Raw genomic sequence first — 25,755 nt, forward strand, 5'->3', positions numbered from 1 at the left:
TAAATATCTGAGTAATATTTCCTCTTCAAACGGTTTTGTACCGACAAAATGCAATTAATGATATTATTCTATCCTTGATTATAAGGTAACATATATTCGTCAATTAAACCGTACTGCCCAGTGATAATTGTCCTATTTGGTATTTGTACTTAATCCGAATTTTGATGTTATTTTGGTGACCATGGTGTACTAATCGATTATTATCTTTCGTTTCATTTTTTCATATCATTTTGGTACCTATAAATTATAACTATTATTATATGATATATAAAAACCTGTGCTAATTGGTTAAAATTTCTATTAAATGCAAATTGTTTAAAAATTCTGTGATAATTGGCAAATCAATTTAGCAGCTTGAGTAGAGTCATGTCAATGCTCTTTGCTTGTTTTCTGCCTTAGTGAGAGCACCAGTAATAATTCCTGTATAACAAATGCTAGGATTCAAGCTTTTACAATCCTGGCTTATTTTTAAATTTTGCTCACTCCATTAATATACATATGAATATAATACTAATCGACGATCTTTTGATATAAAATCTGCAATGTAATTTGAATATATCTCGCGTACTGTTTACGAGTGATTTCCACTCATCAAATATAATAAGGGGAAACTTTGAATTAAATGTCATGTTACCGAATCAAAATTAGACGCGTCTTACATTCAAGCAAATAGTTCTATAAGAGGCTTGTCCACTCCTTTACTATACTCCATCCTTTACTGACAAACTTATTTCAGTCAGTGACACATCGTTGAAGATGATTACCAAAGGTGATTTGATTTGTAACAAGGCAATTACGTGTTTCACCTTGTGTCTTCACCTTCAATAAGTATTTTCAGTTTCCTGAAATACTTCCATTAAAATGTCACCAAAGGTTTAACAGTGCTTTGCTAGATTTGGTCGTCCTTCTAATAAAGTTCGTATAAATACCTCATGAAAAGTTCAATTTTTAATAGTCATTATGCTACATGTATATGGTCCACACAGAAAATAGTACCTTTTTGTTTGAACTGATCATTTCTCATATCAGCCTTTTGATCTAGTGCGCTGACTTTACGTGGTCTAAAGGATATAACACCAAGTCAGACGTGAAAAGTAATCACTTAACAGAACAATCTGGTGGAAAGAAAGTACCAGCATCTCTTTAAATGTGGACTGGTCTGTTTATTTCTGTTCAAGAACTTACCTCCAGAACTATCAGTACAATACTGTCCTATAACTTAACCACAATTCCTATGATAATTTGTCACTCGTATAAAAATCCTTTGGAATGTAAGTATCCAAAACCTACGAACCTGTTTTATATCCCTAAGCTACCGATTTTCCTAAATGGTTGGTAACCATGCAAGAAGAGTAATCAGCCTAGGAGACAAATAATACATGGTCTATTGTCCAACCTTATAGCACAAATTTAATAAGTTACAGATAGATCAGTAAAGTTGACACCAAGGCAGCTAGCACTTTAGAAAGGTTTAAGTCAAGATTAGTGTAGCTAAGGGGGTTCGCTCAACAAGTTGGCATAGATTTCAGACACCTAAGCCAGTTGTAAAATTAACCATAATAAGGATTCTTGTCTTTGCCAGCAGCAATAAAAGGCTGGCAATTACTTCAAGTATACATCAAGAATGCTTTTGTAGGCAATCTTTTCGAGAAAGTCTATGGATCTTCCTCTCTATTAGAAGGTTGAGGTGGATAATACAGTCTCTAAATTACACATGTCCATCTATGGATTGAGTCAGGCCTCTAAACAATAGTTTACCAAGATTTCAGCGGCTATCCTTGACCAAGGCTCATTCAATCAATCTAAATCTAATTATTCATCTCTTCAAATTTCGAATTGGAGCCAAGTTATGTAGCTCTACTGGTCTTTGTGGGCGATATTATAATAATTAGGCTAAATCCAATAGCAGCCAAGCAAATCAGCATCTCAAGAAAACATCCCAAACACAAAATCCTTGGCAACTTGAAGCACTTTCTCAGGCATTGATTTAGCTTAACTCCAAGCAAAGAATATATCTGTTCTAAGGAAAATATGTATTATCAATGTTAGAGGATACTATTTTCGTTCATTGCAAACCACCAATTCTTCTAATGAAATGAAAGGAAGTGCCCATGAAGGTGCTACAACCAAATTCTTCATAATATCATAAACTGCTTGGAAGGTTGCAATACGTTATCATTTCTAGGCCAAAAAATTCTTACTTTCAATATCTTGGCTAACCTAAAAGTACCTCAAATGAACAAGCACACAATTTCTTTAACTGCCTTAAAGGAACACCTGACCAAGGTAAACTATTCTCCTCTTCATCTGCTCAGCATCCTAAAGCTTATGCAGAGGCTGTTTGGAGATATCATTCAGACACACAGATTCACTATGAATTCATGCATTTTTTAGTTAGTGGAATTCACTCAATCCCTGGAAATCTAAAGGGGTTGTGTAACGTATTCGTTTAGTTCCTATTAAAAATACATAAAATTTGATGCGGATGGCCAGTATGGTAGACTTAGACATTGTTGGGTGTGACAGCCTTGCTTACTTTAAAATTTATACTTATTATTTGAAAATGAAAGTGGGACTTTCTATACACAAGCGTATTAATTTGTTAACGATATTTAAATGAATGAATGTTATTAATACACACACACACACCATTACCACTGAGTTATCTAAACATTTTTCTCAAATGATTTTCCAACATGACTGCATCTGCACAACTTGCTATTTTACTGCGGTAAGATTGGCCAACAGCCTAAATAACTAAAATCCTCGGGTGAATACAACACTTGAAAGATCATTCCACAACAGCAAAGACAAGCCAGTATCCAAATCCATAAAAATCAAGCCTACCTCACAATAAATTCATTTCTGGCAGAGAACTAGTCATCGTTCATATTAATTCAAATGATAAACTGTCTTACTTTAGTGCATCATCTATAGACCACGATTTTCAGAGACATTACAAGACCAGTAAAAAAAATTGTAAAAAAGATAAAAACATGGGCATATGAAATAAAGTCCGATGAGAATTAGGGACAGTTACTCAAGCGGAAGGAACAGGAGTGTCCTTGACTGATTCACGCCATGCATACTCCCTTGCACCATCCTTGTCAACAATTTTGATAACAAAGTTAGGTGGCGCAACAACCAGCCTGGATCTGATCTCCATAATGCACTTATCAACGAGATCAATTGCCTCTTCAACTGACATTCCACTATGGTAGTGTCTGTCCATCATTGAGAGCGAAAAATAGGAGCCATAACCAAAAGCCCCCTTTTCAAGCTTGTGAAGGGTTGCAATGTAGTCAATGTAGTACAGTTCAGGACCAGTCTCTTTGTCATAACCAGCAAGAAGAATGTTCACGGAGTAGGGATTCTAAACAAGAAGACAGATTAAGATTTCAGACACCAAATTAATTGCATAGCCTAAGGCATTGTTTGGAGAAGCTTCTCCATAAACACAGAGTAAGAATGCAAAATGAATCAAGCTCCCATGAGCTAAATCGGAGGAATCAGATGCGATAGTTTCTACAGAAGTTAAGTGCATAAATTGATTTAGCGCTAAGGAGAAGCTCAGTTAGTTTTATATGCTGATTCGTGAGCACTTAATCGAAACAGAATCTACTAACGTTCAAAGAATGGGCACTAGGGTTTGGAAGATACCTTGCGTAGAGCGGTGGCAAGTTCTCCACGTGTGAAATTGGCTGCGGCGGCGGTAGTGAGAGGGATGCCGTTACGGAACTGATACAAGGCGACATTCTTCTGAATGTACTCTGTGAATTGAACCCTAAAACGAAAGCGAGTGAGAGAAAAGAAGAAGGTTGAAAAAGAGTGGGAGACGAAACCCTAATCCTAGATACCTGTCTCCGGGTTCACCGCTAGCGGCGATGAGTTTGTGGGAATCGAGGACCATGATCTTGTCTTCGTTGGACTTGTGAACTAGGATGCTGTGCACCGCCGATGAATCCGCCACCACGATCGCGAACCCATTTCCGACCAATCCGAATACGCACTCCATGTCGAATTCTGATTCTTCTTCGTTTTCTTCTTCTTCTTCTTCTGCTTCTTCTCTGTAATGTAGTGAAGTTGAGCAAGGTTTTGATGCCGCACAAGCTTTATATCTCTCCAAATTCCTTTTTCCCTTTCAGCAAGAAACTTTTTAATTTTAATTTCTTAAATAATTTCATTTCGTTACTTGTTATTCTTAAACTTTTGTATAATTAATCTATTTTCTTTATTATTATTAATATATTAAATTTATTTAGTATAGAAAATACTCAAAACTTTTATATTTACAAATAAACGACTGTTTCATTATCAATGCTGATAATATTATTTTTCTTATTTAACAAATTTTGAATAAAAAAATATAAACTATTTTACATTTAATATTATTTTATGTTGCTTGTATAATTTCACAACATTCACAAATAAAATAAACAAATAAATAATTAAATGACAAAAATTAATTTTAAAAATAAAAATTATAATTACTCAATAAATTAAAAAATGAATATTGATTCAATTGAAATTATTATTATTATTATGACTTTTTAAATAATTATATACTTTGTGATAAATTCTCTTATATATGTTACTTTATATTAACAGAATAATAATTATTTATTTGCCAAAACATAATTTCTACATTTGTCAAAACATAATTACTTCACATTACAAAATAATAGTTGTAATAATAGAAAAAAGTTACATGCGAAAAACCATAATCAAAGTACATATTTACATTTCCGGACTTTTCATGTTATTTAGATAATTTTCTGTTTGATTACATTTTAAATAAATAATTATAAAAAATTTATTACTTTAAAAATAAATAAGATTTACATCATAAATGAAAAAAATTACTCAGCTCTAAAATGATAAAATCATCTATCTATATCTATATACAAAATAATCTCCTTTTTAGTGTTCTTTACCAAATTTCTCTTTTAAATATTTTTTTATTAATATAATTATTTTATGAATGTTTCAAACGAATAATAACATATAATTCTTTTTCTATGCCCGCATTTTATTTTAATATTATCTTTCAAGAAACTTTTTTTTTTAATTTAATTAGTTTTTTTTTTAATTTTAACCATTTTTAAATTAAATAAATAAAAATTATTTACAAAATAGTTAAAATTATCTATAATCAAATTGTTTAAAATATTTATATCTATTTTTATAATTATAAAAAAAGTTGATACACATATAGCGCACATGTGTTTTTATTTTTACTGTATAAATAAATGAAATACATAAATCTAATTATTTTATTAAAAACATTTACACCAACAAACTCACTAAATAATAATTGATATTATTGGTTAAAAACTATACTTTTTTCAACATAAGCCAATGACCATATTTAACTATCACTATTTTTTTTTTTTTAAAAAAAAAACATTTGTGTTTTCCCAAATTTTAGTTCTCTTTTAACCTTTTTATTTATTTTTATATTGGTTATGATTTGTTAATTTTATTATCGACTGACTCAGACTCACCAACGCAGATGGCTCCTTAGAGTGCAGACCCTGACAAAACTGGGCTAGACCATAAATTTGGGCAAATTCTAAATGCACCTTCATATTTTTCATCTTCGTTTCCATTAAAATTAAAATTCCTGTTTTGCCCTTTTAGGTTGTGCGTTTAAAAAATTATCCTATAATTTAAAAGTTACATATATTTATAAAGTAATTTTAAAAAAAAACTTATGAATTGTACCATCTAAAAGTAAAAAAAGTGACTTCTGAGTTATATAATCTAAATCTTTTGATTTTTGAATTATTTAATGTGAAAGTTATTTTTTATTTTCATACTGTGTAATTTGAAAATCATTTTTAATTTTTGAAATATATAGTTTAAAAAAGTAACTTTTATTTTTTAAACTGTGTATTCTAAAAAAAATTGAAAATAAAATATTATTCAGATTATATAATCAATAATTATTTCCAACTTCAAAATTGTTTAATCTAAAGGTTTTTTGCTTAAAAAATAAAAATAAAAAATAACTTCTGAATTTAAATTGTACAATCGGAAAATAATGTTTTACTTTTTGAGCATGCTTGAGCTGTTTAAGTTGCAAGTACCAATGATTATTCAATATATTAATCTCTCTTTTTCAACTAACTAACCCAACTATGCAGGGTCGGCTTTTCCAGCCAATTACTATTATAATTTTAAAATATGTTGTTATTTTATTAATGACTTATTAAATAGAAAGTGTTTGATGGTACAGGAATTTTTAATATTAGTGTCAATTTTTTCATTTAAGTTTCGTATGTTCCTAAAAAATCTTGATAACTATCGATTTCAGGTTATTTTATAAGATCAAATTCCCTCGGCAAAAATATATTAAAATTTAAACTAAACTATTGTATGGGTATCTTAATTAAATTTGATAATTTGAGTTGGTAAAATGAATAATTAGTTTGGATTTTCTTATACTGGGATATGTATTTTCAACTCATTAAAAAAAATTGGTCAACTCTTTGACAGTAAACAATGGAATATAAAAAATAGTAAAAAATAAAACAGTTTCATAATTTACCAGTATTTTAATCATAGAATAATACAATAAGTAAAATAAACAATATAGGAAACATGTATCTAAGTAATAATAGTAATAATAATGTATATTTAGGGTTTAAATTATAACTACTTTATTTAATGAAATATTAAGGAAATCATATCTCATATTAAATATAAAAATATGAGTGATAAAAAAAAGCCTGTTTATAAATAGAAAAAATATTTTGAAGTTCCGTTTCTGTCATAATTAAAATAATTATATATTAAAAAACAATTTAAGTTTAATAATATACGGGTGGAGTTGTCAAAAAGTAAGCTACTTTGACTCCCTATAATTAATGTTAGCTAAGATAAATAATAATAATACTATTTCCAGTCGTCGAGTTTTTCTTTTTTATTCAATTTCGCTATTCTTGCGAAGTTTTTTTTTTTAATTTAAAAAAAGGAATTATTTCAGGTATTTATTTAAATAGCAATGTCGAGAAAAAATATAGCCGTTATTTTAGTGGTTTAGTTGAACAGATTCTCCTTCAATATAAGAAAATCCAAAAGCATGTGCTCTAATTTTATTACAACGGTCTACACCAATATTAAAAGCAAAAAATAAATAATAATTAGGTCCTAAAATAATGGTAAATTAAAGAAAAGGTCTTATTCTCATTATGAAAATTATAAATTAGAAAATTAGAAATAGAAAAAGTAACAGTCGGCTACAGATACCTTCTCCACTCATCATTCATTTTCTTTCCTACCAAGTTAAGAAATCATTTATTTAATTTTTAAATCAACATTAATTAGTCAAAGATTTTTTAATAATTGTGTTTTATTTATAAGAAGGTTTGATAATTATTGAAAGGGAAAATGTTTATGCATAAAACAAAGGAAATATGGTATTAATTATTATTAATAAATGATTGGATGTTGAATGAAGAAGGGTGTCTGAAATTATAAAATAAAATAAAAAATTGAAAAATAAAAAAGAAGAATAAAAAGAAGAGAAGAGAAGAGAAAAGGCAACACACCTGGTTTTCTGAATGTGTTTATTATTCGTTGCTTGGGTTGGCAAAAACAAACCCTAAAACATTGAAACTCTCTCTCTCAATCTCCTCTCATCTCAATCTGAAATCGTATAATCTTTAAGGTAATTCTCTATCTCCCGTTCCTTTCACCTCTAATTTCGCTATTCTTCTCTTCAATGTCTAATTTTGGTTTCTTTCCCCTTTCTCTTATTTCCCTCTCTTTCCTTCTTCGCTTCTTCATTTTTTGGGCCTCTTCGGGTGTTCTGCGTTTTTGCGAATCCGATTTGGCTTCTAATCTGCCATTCCTTTTTTGGATTCGTCTATAATTTCCTTTTTCTCTTTCAATTGTTCCCCTCTTGATGGACCGCAGAGACTACCACCACCGTCCTGCTCATTTGGTGAGAATTCCCTTTCAATTTCCCTCTGCAATTCCCTCTGCAATTCAACATATCTGTCTCTTTAATTTTTATTTCCTCATTTCCGATTTTTAAAGGCCATGCATCGTTCACCAGATCATGCTCATGGTCATGGCAGAATGCAGGGCGCGTGTGATAAATGGGATTTTATAAAATTCATGGTTTTGGTGCCCCGCTTCATTTCTCACTGATTGTTAATTTTTATGGTGTAATCGAATAGCTGGCCATGAGGCACTATTACTGTTACTTTTTAACGCTGAAATATCTTAAATTTATTTATTCGTACACCTGTTTTAGAGTTTATTGTTTTTCGCTTATGACGTCACGTTTGGGATATTTATGGTTCTTTCTGTGATTATATGCAGTCACATGCGTCTCCTCCTGATTACTTTGTCCGCCAGGGGAATACAACTTATCAAGACGATCTATTTTTGAGGAAGAGGACAAGGATGCGTCGGTGGCTTTGTTGCACTTGTCAGGTGGAGGAGTCTTACCCATCGAACGAGAATGAACACCTGAAAAGCCCAAGGAATTATGGAGAGAGTGAGTTTATTAGTTTAATCCGTATTGTTTACCATTTACAAACAACGAAAGTAAACTGTGGAGGATACCCAAAGGCTCATAATTTTTCCTCTCACGAATATCTTTGGTTTATTTCTTTTAGCTTCCATTTTATTTTCTAGTGATCTTTTTCATTGCTTTATTGGTAGTAGCCAACAGAGTTCTCTAGGGTAGCGATTTTCAATAGCACTCATTTAGGCCACAGCAGTGGCTTTTTGCGTATAACCTTTCTCTGGCCATGATACGAGCTTCGAATACCCAATTTTAGAGAAAATAAAACATTGTTGTTTGGGGATTTTTTTGGGTAAAAGTGTGACCTCTCCCTCGTTTTATTATAATATTAATTGTTTGCTGTTAAAACGTAATTGATGTTAAACCCTTATACCCTGTCCATATTACAAAATGTTATTTATGGTTTGACCTCTGTTTCCTTTACACTTCATAAGAACATTTTTTTTATTCCTCCTTTTGAACCTCCCGGACAGTCATTCTGCTACTTTTTTAGTCTATTCTGTTATGTTATTTTTCTACTGATTTCACCATCTTTCCCCATTTACTATGTTCACAGTGCTCCTAAATTGATGTCGTTTGTGTGTGTAAATTGTAGTTTATTATTTATGATAAATTTCTTTGATCTTCAATGGTTGTATTATATTAATATACCCTGTAGTATAATATTTAAATTAGGTGCCACCCCCCTTCCCGCCAGCTCTTTTAGAGTTAGCTTCTATGTGCTGCTACTATTCGATATATAATGATGACTTCAATTGGATGCTTCGACAATTCACCATTTTACTTCCTGTAGTTCACCATATTAGATCACTGGCACATTTCCTGGTAATGATTACTCACGTTTCAATTATTATTTGCTCCAGACAACCAAAAAGGCTCAAAGGTGTCAGCTCCTGTCAAGCCTGAAACACAAAAGGCACCACCACCTATTGAAGCTCCAGCCCTATCTTTAGAGGAGCTGAAGGAAAAGACTGACAACTTTGGTTCAAAGGCATTAATTGGTGAAGGATCGTATGGAAGGGTGTATTACGCAACCTTAAACAATGGAAAAGCAGTGGCTGTGAAAAAGCTTGACGTTTCATCTGAACCAGAATCAAACAACGAGTTTTTGACCCAGGCATGTCTCTCCTACCAACTAGGAGAAATCTACTGTTATAATTTATACACTTCAAGTATGTTGGATTCTAGTTTGTTTTGTCAATTTATTAGTCTTCTCATCCAGTGTTTGCTATTTCAGGTTTCCATGGTCTCAAGATTGAAGAATGATAATTTTGTTGAGTTGCATGGGTACTGCGTTGAAGGAAACCTCCGTGTACTTGCATATGAGTTTGCTACTATGGGCTCTCTTCATGACATATTGCACGGTATGTATCTTAATGTCCCATCTTAACTTGTATTTCATATCCAATTAGTTCTGCCAATGATTTTGGTTGTCTTTATGCTACAGGTAGGAAGGGAGTTCAAGGTGCACAACCAGGGCCAACACTTGATTGGATACAGCGAGTTAGAATCGCAGTTGATGCAGCCAGGGGATTGGAGTATTTACATGAGAAAGTTCAGCCACCAATTATACACAGGGATATCAGATCAAGTAATGTGCTAATATTTGAAGACTACAAGGCTAAGATAGCTGACTTTAACCTTTCCAATCAGGCCCCTGACATGGCTGCCCGCCTTCATTCAACTCGTGTATTGGGAACTTTTGGTTATCATGCTCCAGAGTAAGCTTCAAGAACCTGCTAGCTCTTCATTTTATATCTATATTTGCTTTCGTACTTCCTTTGAATTTTCATATGCATGCTATCCTGTACTATAAAGAAACCTTTTTACATGTTTACACTTCTAGTGCTGCCTGTGCAATGTCCTTTTACGTAAGCGTTCATGATTTATTACTGAGGCTTATGTGTGTGCTTGGGTTTCAGTTAGGAAATCAATTCGAGTTGCAAAATAACTCGTTGTATCTTTTAAGTCAATTGTAGTTTGAGGTGAATTTTGCTTCCAACTAAATTTGAAAAAAAAGTATGTTGGCACAGTATTCAACGGAAACTGAAAGTTGGTTTGGATGTTCCCACCAATATCCAAACACATCCTATCACATGGAATTGGACATTGAATAATTTCTCTTGTAGTCATCTATTAGATTTGTTTATGGTTTCTTTACCTTGTTTCCCTTTCCATTTTTGTATGAATTCAATTCAAATGTGTGCAATCTTTCAATTTTACTTGATGATAAATCTGCAAGTGTTGATTGTTAAGTTGTAGTAAGAGGAGTGAATGCGGTTCTGTGGTATCATTACAGGTTTCGGACGTGAACCAGTTTTCTTTTTATTGACCCTGTACTCTCCACGATTGACTTAAATTTAGTTGAAGTTAAATTGATATACAAGAAATATAAGCAGTGTATCTAGTTTTCTTGATTCAGTTTACCTTGAAAGGTCTTTATTAACATTTATTTTAGTGTTTGTTTGTGCGTATGTTGTTCTTGAACATTATATTTCACTGTTGAAATATGAATATCCCTGCAATCTAATTCAGCATGTGGGTGAAGGAAGTATCTTGTTCATCATTGCTATTAGTTTTTATGGTTTGTGTTGTTTAGGACTCTGTGGTCCACTTAATGAGGCATGTGAATTCCTCAAGAAACTTTAAAAAACAATTAATACTTTTGGCTGCTTAGCTATCTTTTTTTATCTATAATCTATTGTTTGTCATCTCAGTTCTTTTTCCTCTGAAATTTTACGTGGTTTTATCGATTCTTAGCATCTGTGTTGCCAAACTTTACAGATATGCAATGACTGGGCAGTTGACTCAAAAAAGCGATGTCTATAGTTTTGGTGTTGTTCTTCTTGAGCTTCTCACAGGAAGAAAGCCTGTTGACCACACCATGCCTCGAGGACAGCAGAGTCTTGTCACATGGGTTAGTGCTCCTGCTTAAATCTATTCCTCGTCTCTGCATTTGCATTTGACACTGACGATCTTGTCGACGCTGTATTTTTTGTAGGCTACTCCACGATTGAGTGAAGATAAAGTGAAACAGTGCGTTGACCCAAAACTGAAGGGAGAATATCCCCCTAAAGGAGTTGCTAAGGTACCTGTTTCTCTTTCACCTCCCCTTGCTTGTACATGCACATATGCAGAGATTATATTTTGACTAATGAATAAAGTTCTGGTGCCTGGATCTTCCATTAGATGCTCACATTAACAGTACTTATTGTTGACAATGCAGCTTGCAGCTGTTGCAGCACTGTGCGTGCAGTATGAAGCTGAGTTTAGGCCGAATATGAGCATTGTTGTTAAAGCACTCCAACCACTTCTGAAGACTCCTGCTCCTGCTCCAGAAAGTTGAAGCAAATGAAATGGTTCACTTTGGTTTCTGCATCTTCTGCACAGTTCGATTCAATTATCTCCAGATTTCATCAAATACTGCAGATATATCTATATTTTTTATTTTTGTTTGAGATTGGATGTGTAGGATTTGATTGGCTCGTTTCATGTCATTGTTAAATTCCATGTATTTATGGCGTCGCACTTGTATTGCCGAGTCTACTGACATATATAGAGCCATGACATGATGCCTCATAGGTTTGGGTTGCGTGGTGCATATCTGTGGGTAATGTTGTTTGTCAGTTAACGTTAATGCCCCCATATTCTTTATTTGTTTCTTGCTATCAAACTGAGCTGATACATGTCTTGAATCTTGAAAGACCCATCACTTCATGTTCTATCTATCTTTTTTTTCTTGTTCTGCGATGTGGTAACGTTTAGAATTCGTGTTGCTGTACTTATGAATCTTTAGTTGGGGGGTAACAGTATTATGAATCTTTTCTTCTAATTTCACTGGGATTATAGAGAACTAAAATTTGTTTATATGGATTTTCTTCTCTTTACATGCCAAATGAGGTATAGAGGAAGCCAGGAACAAGATTTGTTTGATGTATTTAAAGCTGTCATTGGAAATCCTGATTTTTTTTTTAAATGAAGTCATTTTTTGTGTTTACTTAAATAGCGAGTTTTTTAAAAGTCCTAACTCTTAAAACCCCATCTGAATTGAGTTGAAAGTTGGTCTCTTAAAATTAAATTAATTCATTTTTAATGTATTTTTATTTTATCTGTTTTGTAATATTTTTTCAGTAGTTTTGAAGTTTTGTATGATTTTATTAATATTTTCTTTTTCACTTTAAATATCTTTTTATTACATGAGTAATTTTTTATTATTTAATAAAAAATAGGCAGTTTTGATATAAATTAGTATAATGATTATTTTATGCAAATTTAAAAAAGTGAATGATAATTTTTATTTGAAAAAATTTATTATTCTTAAAGAATATATATAAATATTGGTTTTATATAAAGTTATTTAAAATAATTTTTTAATTGTATTAATACTTTAGATATAAAAGTACTATATATGTTTAATTTGTTTAAGTTTAAAATTATTATCATTCTGAAAAAAAAAGTTTAAACTAAATTACAAAAATTACTTATTCTTGAATATAATTGTAAAAGTGTATTATCTTCTAATTTTTAAAAAAATTATGAATTTATTTTGATAAATTATTTCAAAAATATTATATATCAATAATTTTTTAACTTAATTTTAGTTTTCACGTCTAAAATCTAAGTGCATTTCAATTTTAAAATAAACTATTCTTTTTAAAGAATTGTTCATAACAAATAACAAATTAAATAAATTATTATTTTTCTAAAACAATATTAATATAACATAAACATTTTTGCGTATAAAAGTTAAATAAAAATATACGCAATATTATAAAATAAACAAATAAAAATATTTACAATTTAAATAAAAAAAAACCTATGGTTTGATTTTGACCTATGGATATGGATATTTGATTATGAAAGTTTTTAAAAAATATTTTTTTTATTCTGTGGGTTTTTTTATTCCGCGTGAGTTAATATTAAGTCTTATAAAATAGATTAATTTAAGAAGTCTAAATATATTAAAGAGTGGTAAAATATGTAACCTAAATGACATATTTAATTTTACTTCAATAAAATCATTTTTAAAAATTTCTAATAACTTATTTTTATATTTCTTTATTTGGATTTGAGTATGGTATATACTAATCTTTATCTATGTAAATTCATTGAGAGTTAATGAATTATTTTGTGAAAAACAATTAAATATTTTCATTAAAATATTAATATTGATAATACATAATACTTTTATTAAAAAATAATGTTGATTACATGACATTTAATTAAATATATATAAGATAAAAAATAGATAACAATCACTTCTGTTATATTTAATACCATCTTTTTTATCTAATATAATTACAAGTGGGGTTTTGCTTTTCGCAGGAATTTTATATTTAAGTTACCTTTTGTAGTATTTATTTAATTCGATAAGTTCTTTAAATTTTATATTAATATGAAAATTCACACTTATATTTACATTTTCTCCACTCTTTCGTTTAGTTATAGTTTGTCCTATTATTCATCAACTTTAATGAAAGTTTTTAGATTAGAAAATAAGGAGTATATATATCGAAAAAAGGAATTTTGGATCTCTTTGTGGAGAAGGAATATTGGATCTTTTTGAAAAAAAAAACAATTCATATATGTGTTAGTGTTATTTATTTTAAAAATTGAAAGACTAAAATAAATAAAAAAATCAAATATGAATGAATTTTAATTTTGTTTGTAAAAATTCAAAAACTAAAACCATACTTAACCATTTTATTTAATTTATCTGGGATTAAGTTATATTAAACTTAATCTAATTACAAAGAAAATCTAACTTAATATCTTTTATCAAATCCAATATCTTGTTAAATGAATTTATAGTATTCAATGTAAAGTCTTTATATTCGTCAACTTGTATAAACGAAATACCATGAAAATTCATAATTCAGGTATTTATTTAAATTTACACCAGAAAAATGAAATTAATTAATTAATTAATGAAGTAGGAGTTCTAGGTGAGAATATCTATATTTTCTTAGAAATTTTGTAAAGTACCTTGTGTTCGCAGTTTTGTTATGACAATTGTACATTATATGAAAATTTACGAAGACTATTTCAGTTAACAAAGATGACTTACGAATACGACATACGTATAAATACAAATCAAATACGTAAAATTTAGATTTATTTATAAAATCGGGAAATGGGAGTTTTGTTGGGCCGAAAGTTAAACAGTATTTTCGGAAATGAAATTGACTGCGCCGTAAAAAAAAAAAAAAAAAGTATTCAGGAGACGGCTATAAGTTGAAGTGCGCAAAAGCTTTCGCCCTAACTCGTGTGCGAAAGAGAAAGCGCAGTGGAAAATTTGAAGAAGCGATGGGTGATGCATCAGATTCCCAAGAACAACCCGTTCTTGAATCGGCAGAACTCGAAATGAAGAAGAAGCGATTGCTGGAGGAGCTCGAATCTGCGTTGGCGCCTAAGGACGCTGCTGTCAAAACGGTAACGGCGCTTCCTGCTTCCTTAGCCTTAGGGATCGAAGTCATCGACGAAACGGCGCTGCTGGACTCCGTCGTCAAGAATGGAGGACCAAAGCAACCCTCTTTGAGAAGAAGAGGAGGAGGACCCAAGAACAACAACAGCAACATCGGTCGTGGTCTGAGGAAAATCGAAGAGAGACCCAAATTGAAGTTCGCGCCCAAGACTGGGAATAATAAGTATTCGCGAAAGGAGTTGGAGGCTCTGAGATTCGTCAACCTAACACAACAGCGTAAATTCTGGAAAGCGATACATGCTGCGTTTCAAAGCGCTGTTGCCAGCGAGTACGATACTTTAGCTTCCACTCCTCTTCCGCACAACAAACCAATCCTCAGTAAGTCGTTCTTTCTTTCTTTTAGGTTTCGTTGTTTCGGAATTCAAGAAACGGAATCTTTATGTGAATGTGCGACTCTTCGTTTTAGTTGTCTTTTTTAAGGAAAAAATATTTGGTGGTTGCAGGATTGCATGTTCTGTTTGGCTATCGATAAGAATGTTCTGAAATTGGCACATAATGTATTTGTTGTAATATAAATATTTGTTGGTTCTTTGGTGTGTCGGTGTTTTGTTTGACCCGGAATCCTCATTGTTGACTGTTTCTTGCTTGTACCTTGAAATTTGCTGTTGAAATCTCCTTTCCTCGCTGTTGTTCACTTGGCAATTACTAGAGTAATTTTACGTAGAATTTGCTTGTACCGTTCATCACTTTATGGTGTAACTGCATCCATCATTCTACAGTTGCCATTTCCCCCCATTTTTATCCCTTTTCTCTTCTCCGGTTTTTCTGTTGGAGTTTTTAATGAATTCTTGTATACATTTTATGTTTTAAAAATTTGACTTCAATCGTAAGATTTCATCACTTATACAAATTTCATGTTTTGAAAATTTGACTTCAATTGTATAACCTCACACAGTGGGATAAGTATGGGCTATTGTTGATTATGTCATTGCATTATATTTCAAATTTATTTTCACTGTGATTTCAATGGAGTCCGAGTTTTATTTTTATTTTTTATCAATGAGATTTCTTTATTTTTTGGTGGCGGGGGGACGTTGGTATAAAATGCTTTTCACTGCAAAGTATAAGCATTTCTTTCTGGGGAAACTGTGCAAAACTTTACTGCTCCGATTTTTGTGATTCATATTGTGTCAATTTGATGTTTTCAATTTCTGTATGGACAGGTGTGGCTGCTACTAACGGAAGATGGAGATATATGAATGTCTTTGTCCATTGAAGAATGAGCAGAAGGAACCTGGAACATATCTAATATGCAACATTAGTTGACAGTAGACTATGTTCTGATTAGGCACTGGCTTCAGTGCATGGTTTCTTTTGTAAAAATCATTGTATATGAAAAGTCTTGTGCAGTAATCTGACTGTAGATTTGGATAATTACTATGGTCATGCCGTAATGACGATGCTTTGTTTTTTTTATCTCATTTTTGCTTTGTTGTATGTTGAGAAGTATATTGTTAATTTTTCAACACGAACTTCGATTTCTTGCCCACGTCGTTTTCTATATGAGAAGGACATGAATTCTTTACCCGATCATTCTTGCATTTACAGATACTAAACTATATATTTATTCCTTTTCAACCCTTATTAAATTATTAGCAAATTGTCAGTGCTGGTACTGAGTTTTTGTAATTGCTTTCAGGTGCAGTTTATTGTCAAAGTAGGGATAGTGAATTACAATACATGGGAAGTAGTGAAAATATTACGTCACACTCTTCTACAATTGAGGATGAGGCCTCGATTGTAGAAGAATGTGATGAAGATGATGATAGTGATGATCATTATGCTAGCATCCAAAGGCCTGCCTTTATAGTTGATGGAGAACCTAATTCTTATTCTGATCCACCAGAAGATGGATGGGAATATCTTAGGCAAGTCAGGTATAGTGATAACTCTCAGCAGTTTATTTATTTTTTCCCTGTGTGATAGTTTCTCTCTGCTTTCTGTTATGCTTTCTCAATGTTGTTAGAAGTTAGAGCAGTTCTATATCTTGGGTCTGTTAAACGATGACGCTGTAGTTTACCAAACGTGGTTCTTAAACTGTATATTGTTTTCTTGAGCAGGTGGGAGGCAGATCATATGCCAAAAGTGAAGGTGGCAAAACTTGATAGAGGCAAACTGAACAAGGAACAGAGTGCCTACATGCCCAAGATTCCAGATATTGCCAAGTGTCCAGATCATCTGTTGCCATTGAAACAGTGGGAAGATGTGTTTCTTGCTGAATTTTCAACACTGAGAACGGCAAGTTCATCATGAATTACATTACTTTAATTTCTCCTCATTTTTTATTTTATTTGGAATGCCAATACTCTCCTTATCCAGGAGTCAAGAGTTGTGCAATTCCTGCACCACTTCTTTGACCCATTCGGAGAACTTAACTGCAACAGGATGTATTTGGAGTCCTTTAAATTTTTTTATATCACATTGTGCTCATTATTTCCCAACTCTTTTTGCAGAATCTCTCATGCCTTGATGGTTCAAGTGCCACATACTCTGGAAACCTTCGTGTTCATCACTCACAGTTAGTTGGGAATGATTGTGGAGAAATTTCTGGTGTTATGAACAAGGACGTCTTACTTGGTAAGACAAATGATGTACCCGCTAACTTGACCGCTGAGGATAAGGACAGAACACTGTCTCTAGGGAATACTGAATCGAAAACTTCAGTTGATCAAACAAGCAGCAGCTCCCCCAGTTCTCCTTTGCTTTCTGTAATCTTAGCAATGGACTCTGTAACCCGGGTAAAAGCTCTGCTGAAACGGATTCGCTCACTAGAGGCTGCAGACAGTGTTACAAGAGATGATTGCATGTGGCTCTTTGCTCTCTGTGCAACAGTTGATACTCCACTACACGCAGACAACTGTGCTGCTCTCAGGAGTCTGCTGCGAAGGTGTGCTAGCATCCGTGCCGGAAAGGTTGCCCTGGATGACGAGGTTGTAATGTTGAATATATTGGCTACAATTTCGGGGAGATATTTTGGACAATCTGAGAACTGAATTACCAGTCTATAACTTTGTTATGACACGTTCTGTTTTTGGAATTGGGATATATAGCCGATGAGACTCATGCTATGGCTATAACTTACAGTGTTTTATAGTAAGATATTTTTTTTACAATAGTTTCTGCTTTAATATTATTGTTTTGGTCCAAATATGTATTTTGCATGTCAAAATCAAAATTAGTTATATTCTATACATAGAATGTTTAGCTCAATTAGTAATTTTTTAGGTTAAGAATGATTTTAGTTCTTACGTGAAATTTAAATTTGAGTATATGAGAACATAAAATAAAAATATATTAAAGTTTAAAGTTTCAGACAGAGACCAATTTTATTTTTAATTAAAAATATATTTTTTGTTAAGTAGTAAAGACATTAATTGAATTAAAGTTGTAAGAGAGACAAGAGACAAATTATAAATACTTTTAGTGAAATTTTGTTTTTGAATCTAATCTTGTAATTTTAAATGACGTGAGTGGAAATTAGCATATATGTAATATAATAAACAGTAGTTGTAGTTCACTTTCTGATGCACGTATATAAATTTAACTAGAAAGTAAATATTATCAGGGGGCCAATTGTAATTAACTAGAATTAGCATTGGTTTTTACATTTTGGGCTTGGGCCTATGGTTTGGAGGAAAGTATAAATAAAGGTAGAGGAGGGAATTTGAAGAGCTGATTTGTTGTGTTAGGAAAAAACAAAATAGCTATATGTTTTCTGTCAGCACTTGTACTCTTCCCTCCCACTTCCCTCCACCCTACCCATGTCGTCGCCTCTGCCGACTCACCGTCGTCTGTTCCTCCTTCCGCCGCCGAAGCCGCAGCCGCAGACGCCACAACAAGGTCTTCCTCCCCGCCACCACCTCCACCTCCTCATCCGAACACAAGTTCGAAGCCGTCATCGACCTCACTCTCCTGACCGCTTTCCAATCTAACATTCGCCGATTCATACTTTCCGGAAGAGACGCTTACCTCGATTTGCAAACCCTCCTTACTCTCGACCACAACCGCAGACTCGTCGTTTCCTGCCGCCGTTCCACCTTGCATTTCCTCGGAACTTCGGTGGCTTTGACCTTGCTCACGTTTTCCGTTTTCAACGTTTTGGCCCGATTGATTTCTAGGTTTTCGTCGTGGCGTCATAGCGCGTCTAACAATAGGCCTCTTGTGGTGCGGAGGGACCGGAGTCTCGGCGGAAAAGAAGTGGTTGTTGCGTGGGGCCAGGGGAGCAATTCGAATCCGTTATCACCCGCGGTTCGGGACTCTGTGAAGCGCTCCACGAAGAATAAGGTTCGGTTTGAAAGAAAATTGCCTGAATGGTGGCCTACCGTTGTCAATGCCAACGGCTATGTTTTTGATGCGGGTGAACAGGAGGAATACAAGAGAGAGGCTTACAGAGTGGTTCGAGGTTTGTTTTCTCTTTTCCTCTGTTTATTCCTTTATCTTTTTAAATTCCTTGCGAAAGAAGCATAGAAAGATTAAATAAAACAAGGTGAGGTTGTTTGTTTGAGGCTGAGAATTTGAGGTATCATCTCTCTTTTTTAGTCAGTGCGTTTATTTATAGTAACAGAATAAAATTCTATTTCAGCTTCTTATTATCAGAGAAGTTGATGACGTAGTGGCTCCCTTTAACGGGGGCCCATGACTATTCCATAAGCTTTTATCCTCAATTCCTGTTAATCGAAATGCATTGTTTAACGGTAATTTAATTTGTTAAAAGCAATTATAATGTTGTTCGTTCGTCCTATCCTACTTCTTATTGTTCCAATCTCGGGATAAATAATGATTTTGTTCATGTGCTTTTTTGTAGGTATAGATACACATTTAATAATTTCTCTAGTGTTTTGCCATCCTTTATAACAAGTAGCACTCACCCACTTGATTTCCAGCAATTACAAACAGTAGATTGGCCGGGAATGACATCATGGAGAGTGATATAGTTCAAGTGAGTTCTTTTCCACCTTTTTTTTTTCTCTACTGGGGATTTAGTAATTATCAAATGTATATAATGAGTTGTGTTGTGTTGTGATTGTTGTCATTATTTTACTGCAGTATCATGCCTTTTTGCCTTAGAACATGGTTCTTCTAAAATTTTCTGAATTGTAAGTGATACTGTATATGTTAAAAACAATCACCGCTGATGGTTTCTGATTGTTTTTTATTAATGAGTGCTTATAATAAAAAAATCTATAATAAAAGGGAATCAGTTTGTCTCTCTTCTGATAACACTTGAAATGTTTGTTGCCCATACACATGAACAGTTACGTCAACTGTGCAGAACTTCTGGTGTGCAAGTGTCTGTTGAACCAGCAAATGTCCGGGACAACTTGTATCGAGCATCTGTTAACTTTGTTTTAAATGTGTGCAGCAGGTGTGACATTATTATCCCTGGATTCTTGTCTATCTCTTTGTTCACTGCCAAATGGCACCTGTTAATCATGCTGTCTCCTATTTTCTGAAATTTGCTGGCGGTCACTCTGTTTCTATTCAGGGCACCAACCTACTCTACTTCAATTGATATTAATGGTGAGGATGCTTCTCAATTCCTTGCTGGATTTGCTGAAAATATTGGCCTTCAAAATGTTCGTGCTGCAACAATTGTGTCAGCCGCTGTTGCTGCTCGTACGCGCTCCTGTCTTCTACAGGCTTGGGTAATTTTCTTACTCTAAATCTAATATGGTAATATTGTGTTTAAGCATCTGGGGCTCTGAAAAATTACATTTTTTTTAACAAACATTAGTGAAGGCAGATATATTTTCAGTTAACATAGTTGTTTATATTAATTTTTGTTTAAAGAAATCTTTCTTTTGAATATGGTAGGACTTCACGCCATTAGATATGGCCATTGTGGCTGTTAACTTTCCTTTGGTTGTCACTGGCTTGCATGCATGTAGAATCTATAATTGGATTATAGGTCTTAAAAATGATTGACGAACTTTGAAGTATTGTAACTTAATGCCTGAAATTCTGGCCTCATTCAGATGTCACTTTTTCATAAAGTCAATATTTGGCCTCTGGTTCTCTAAAATATTTTTTTCCCTCTGGAATGCACTTCTAAATTCATGTTTTGTTATTCTTTTCAATTACAGGCTCTGGAAATGCAAGGAAAACAGGTTGAGGCTATGGTGGAACTGTCAAAGATATGCCTTCTTCTACGAATATTTCCTCCTGAGGAGTCATCTGTATGTATCTTCAATAATAATTTGCAATTTATTCCGTTAAATTTTCCCACATCCTTGGATGAACAATTTATATGCAAGAGCTCCTCCTGCACTAGTTATTAAGTTGATTCTTAAAGTTAAGGACCACCTTAGCTGCTACACCATTGAAGGAGGATCGGGTGGTGTGAGAACCAATTCTTAATCATTGATAAGTAATTCAGAGGTAACTCGTGAGTAACCCATTTTAAAGATATAAATAAGTTGTCTGATAAAAAATGTATGATTTGAGTGAAAAGTCGTAAACTTAAAACAGGAGACAAGTGGCATTTGTATGTAGTATTCTGTATAGATATTTGATATTTTCATCGAGTTTATTTTTATTTCACTAAACTTAATTCCCCTGTTAATTCTTAATATTTGCATTAATGAAGAATGAATAATTTGTAGGGAGAATTTAAGTAAGGACACAGGTACCAAATAACCAACATTCAATTCAGTTATCATTTTTTAATTCTTTATTAGAAATAGTTTTTATTGGAAGAAAAGGGAAGTACGGGGAGGGAAAGGATAAGAAATCCACCAACTACAGTGAACAGAATACACTGGGTGAAAAGAAATTAAGGAGTGGAACAGATATTCTCAGTATCTGTTACTGTGTGAAATGACAACTTCATTAAAACAACCGCTAGCAGTACACCAAAGATGGGTAAACAGAATCCTCTGACAATTCACGTATTCTAGTGGAATGCTGATTAGGATGAGGCGTTAGGTAGATAGAAAGATTTCTATTCTAACCTTGTCTACTGCAGCATATGATTTATGTATTGGCACTTACCGTGGTATTTGTATGCAGCCTGAAATGGAGATGGTTAGTCGGGGCCTCGAAAAGCACTTGAAACTGGAACAAAGAAAACACCTTATGTTTCTCTTTGGTAAAGTTTGTGGCGAAGACAGTCATAGGATTGCAAGAGAAGCTCTTGGTTTGGTGCGAACCTGTTATCCTGTTTTGCAGATCCTGCCCTGATAATTACTTGCATAGAATTTATCTGTAATATTATTGCGTCTGAAAGAATTTTCCCCACGATGAGTAATATGAAGGCTTTCAAATCTCTAATATATTTTGTTCTTGTCACGCTTGGGGGTTTTTGTTTTTTATTCTTATTCGAAGTTAGTGCTTTCGAACTTACTTCTATAGTGGATTGTTAATTTTTACTTTGATAGAGGACTGTTGGCACTGAATTACATTCTGCTTGTGCGTGATGGTAATGAGCTGGTGATATACATATATAATTCTGCAAATATCCAAAAGCAACGCTACTCATCTGTAGTGTGGAAATTTAGTTTTTTCTTTCTAAGTTTTCATGATAGTTGTCTTGTGTTGTTGCTTGATAAGGTTTGGTAAATTCTGGAAGCAATTTTTTCCTATATTTTGCCTACTCATATATCCCCTTTCTCCCTTTTTTGTGTAGATGCATTCCCAAAATGGTGGCTCTGACCAACTTGAAGACACCACGCTCCCTGAAAATTAATCTCCGCCTTCAGCCTCGATTGGGAAAAACAACTGACTGAAGATGCATTCCTTTAAAATATATACAAGATTAATTGTTTTTTATTACATCTGTTTTATTCAATAAGATTTAAATGGTTTCTTTCAGTAACGCATATTATTGTAAAACAATTCTTTTATTGTCAATGCTAGCATCTTAATGGTTTTATTGTATTTTTATCATTATTGAAATTTAAAGAGCAAATATGTCATCTGACTTTAACATAAAACTTATCACTTCCTCACTGTTACAGCTAGCTTAGCTTTCATGTGATAAACAGAGAACCATGACAGCAGGCACCAGGGTGATCCTTGTTGAAGAAAAAAGTACACAGAAGGTTTAATTAAGTAAGTAATTACGAATAGTTGCTAACATGAAAATATTTTACAGGAGTGGGTGCTTTGCATAGGGCTGTGACGCCATGAGGTTTGATGAATTCAAGTGAAAGATTTAGTTGATTGACGAGTGTTCCAGACCTTTGGGTGACACAAGGGTGATGATTTTTGAGAAGCTTGCTGAGGGGACATGATGACAGAAATTTGTTGGAGTGGATTTTGCCTTGCAAGATGGTTTACATGCACTGTGTCTGTCAGTTTGCATGCAGAGACACGCATGCTATATTACGCCAGGTTAAACAATTCTCTATACTTTTGCTTGTGCTTGTGCTTCTGCATGTGGTAGATTATTTGTAAGGATTATCTTAATAATTATTAATATTAATAGGAAATAAGTTTTTTATTCACTTAACTGCATTTTATTATTTTAAATATTAGAATTATATGATTTTTTATTATTTCTAGTCTAATTACAATAATTAATATTTTCATTTCTTGCTTTATTTACAATCATCTTTCCTAGTGGACCGTGGTTAATATTTTTTTAATTTAATTAATGAAAGAAATGACACTTATGGTAATGGATAAATGCAGTATATCAACCAAATAAACTCACAAGATTTTAAGTAAAATGGCTTAAAATGATGTTTTGTGTGATAGTCATGAGATTTTGTTTTGTTTGAAACTAGTTCGAGATCCTTGCGGAGGCACGGGCCTCTGTAGTTTTTATTTTGTTTTTTACATTTAATTATAAAGTTTATTTTCATTTTTTTATATTATAAAAAAGTCACTCAATTAAGTACTTTTTCATGTTAAAACAATAGAAAATTGAAAATAACATACAAATTACAGTCATATATTGAAAATAATAGATAGTTACCAACATTGATATATAGTTATTACGGTCATATATATTATATATGTTTTAATTCTTTATATGAGAAAATTAAGCCTTTTTCTAACTCCTTTAATGGAAATAGATCTATAATTTTTTAAATGATTTCAAAATAAGAAGATACTTTCATTAGTGATATACTTTTGTTATTATGAAGTAAATGTATTTCCTTTTTGTTTTCTTATTCATCTAAAACTGCAAACGAATTACTATGATTCACAAAATGAATATGGTATATAATTTCACAGAATGTAACCATAAGAGGAAAGTTAAAAATGAATTAGTTTCATTATACACCAACAGAATAAGTAAATTAATTAAAGTAAAAAAATTGTTGAGATCCAGAAATTTTTATCTAAGAAATTTCAAAACTATTTCATCCAAAAAGTGTGCACTTTATGTGATCCTAACACTCTAAAAACTACTTTATCCTTCATAAAAGCATGTTAATATAAAATCACCATAAAAGTTCAACTAAATATAAGATTGCTTATATAGTATGAATGAAATAATAGAGTTTTTCTGGTTATTAAACATTCACATGCTTAACAGTATATAAATATAAAATATTCATTTATTATAAAAATATTTACAAAATTTTTGTTATATGAACACCATAAAAAGGTTAAAAGCAATGTAAATACATTGTTGAGATATATTTTAAACAAAAATAAACCCATATTAAACAAATTAAAAATCATTTAATCTTAAATGAATGTATGAATAAATTAAAAGATAAATAGTATTTTAACTCTTACATTTTAGTCTTACAAAGATCCTAATAGCATTTGTTTCTCAAACTTAAGAAAATAAATTAAAACCAGCATCATTACAAAAGACTCAATAAAGCAACAGTAACAAAAACAACAAATCAAGTACTTTATTGATATATTTTGAAAACAAAATGAAACTTTAATAATAAATTCATAACTATATCCAATTAAAAAAAAAAGCTCAAAAACGATTTATATTAAAAAATAATTAAAATGTTTGTTGTTACCTATTTGCTTCATTCTTACAATTATTTATTAAATATTAATTTAAAAGTTAATAATAATAAGTAGTTAATGTCAAATACCAATTTAAATTTTTATCAATAATAAAAACTATTTTAAATATAAATAATTTTTAGTGTATAAAATAATGTCTAACTGGTCAATATAATGAATAAGTATTTTTAATCTTTAAATTGATTATTTTTAATAAATTTTTATAGGGAAAATATTTTCATTTTATGTCTTTGAGAAATCCTTATATTAAATTGAATGGAAGAATAATAAATCTTATGTTTCTACGCGGTGTAAGGGTAACAAAATGCATCCCTTTGACTCATTTGAGTTTAATTTAATATTGGTATGTCAAAAATAATCGAATCAAGCTAGTTTATCAAATGAAAATGGTCTGAATTTTACAATCTCACCCATCGGTTGAGTTGGTGGACTGCTTCTGTCTTTTTTTTTTCTTTATCAAAAATTTAATATCAAATGAAAACGAGTTGAAAAATTTAATTTTTTACATGAAAATGGATTGGTGTTGGAATAAAACGAGTTGTAAGGAATCATCGTCTGAACTGTTTTAGATCTTAACTGAATTATACTAATCATTGATTTGTGTTAATATTATGTTTAATTTTTTTTAATGAAACTATTAGATTTGCCGGACGAAGTTGGTTTGGGTTTCTAAATTGAAAAATGATATCCCAATCTACTCTTTTTTAGTGAATTTGATATATATTTTTTCATTCCTAACGTATATAGCATTAATAATTATCAACCAACTCCATGCCTAATTATTAAGGGT

General features: G+C 32.1%; 4 protein-coding genes across 7 annotated transcripts; 3 read left to right on the top strand and 1 right to left on the bottom strand.

Moving 5' to 3' along the window:
- Positions 1–2,821: 2,821 nt before the first annotated feature.
- Positions 2,822–4,111, bottom strand: LOC106771032 (proteasome subunit beta type-2-A). Its single transcript, XM_014656912.2, has 3 exons — positions 3,858–4,111; positions 3,661–3,784; positions 2,822–3,373 (listed from the first exon to the last, which is right to left on the bottom strand). Exons 1-3 carry the CDS (start codon positions 4,013–4,015, stop codon positions 3,041–3,043), a joined length of 615 nt encoding a protein of 204 aa, XP_014512398.1. The 5' UTR covers positions 4,016–4,111; the 3' UTR covers positions 2,822–3,040.
- A 3,427-nt stretch (positions 4,112–7,538) lies between these two features.
- Positions 7,539–12,284, top strand: LOC106772472 (PTI1-like tyrosine-protein kinase 3). 3 transcript variants are annotated; one of them, XM_014658892.2, is made up of 9 exons: positions 7,539–7,672; positions 7,921–7,948; positions 8,332–8,509; positions 9,403–9,656; positions 9,777–9,903; positions 9,987–10,260; positions 11,324–11,456; positions 11,541–11,627; positions 11,766–12,284. In XM_014658892.2, exons 3-9 carry the CDS (start codon positions 8,416–8,418, stop codon positions 11,883–11,885), a joined length of 1,089 nt encoding a protein of 362 aa, XP_014514378.1. In that variant the 5' UTR covers positions 7,539–7,672; positions 7,921–7,948; positions 8,332–8,415; the 3' UTR covers positions 11,886–12,284. The 3 variants fall into 3 exon arrangements, with proteins under 3 accessions (XP_014514378.1, XP_014514379.1, XP_022641567.1); XM_014658893.2 differs by lacking the exon at positions 7,921–7,948; XM_022785846.1 differs by lacking the exon at positions 7,539–7,672 and having other exon boundaries at positions 7,734–7,948.
- A 2,493-nt stretch (positions 12,285–14,777) lies between these two features.
- LOC106769649 (gem-associated protein 2) lies at positions 14,778–18,138 on the top strand. The gene is made up of 4 exons (XM_014655355.2): positions 14,778–15,341; positions 16,663–16,900; positions 17,084–17,261; positions 17,477–18,138. The coding sequence occupies exons 1-4, from the start codon at positions 14,846–14,848 to the stop codon at positions 18,014–18,016; spliced, it is 1,452 nt and encodes a 483-aa protein (XP_014510841.1). The 5' UTR covers positions 14,778–14,845; the 3' UTR covers positions 18,017–18,138.
- A 359-nt stretch (positions 18,139–18,497) lies between these two features.
- On the top strand, positions 18,498–23,467 carry LOC106769914. Of its 2 annotated transcripts, XR_002669520.1 has the most exons (8): positions 18,498–19,425; positions 19,907–19,962; positions 20,279–20,388; positions 20,509–20,668; positions 21,107–21,199; positions 22,032–22,163; positions 22,648–23,051; positions 23,116–23,467. XR_002669520.1 is itself a non-coding variant. In XM_014655717.2 (7 exons), the coding sequence occupies exons 1-7, from the start codon at positions 18,732–18,734 to the stop codon at positions 22,705–22,707; spliced, it is 1,305 nt and encodes a 434-aa protein (XP_014511203.1). In that variant the 5' UTR covers positions 18,498–18,731; the 3' UTR covers positions 22,708–23,467. The 2 variants fall into 2 exon arrangements, 1 of the variants encoding a protein (XP_014511203.1); XM_014655717.2 differs by having other exon boundaries at positions 22,648–23,467.
- Positions 23,468–25,755: the final 2,288 nt, after the last annotated feature.

The sequence above is a fragment of the Vigna radiata genome, chromosome 8 (assembly GCF_000741045.1).
Source record: "Vigna radiata var. radiata cultivar VC1973A chromosome 8, Vradiata_ver6, whole genome shotgun sequence".
Lineage (NCBI taxonomy): Eukaryota > Viridiplantae > Streptophyta > Magnoliopsida > Fabales > Fabaceae > Vigna > Vigna radiata.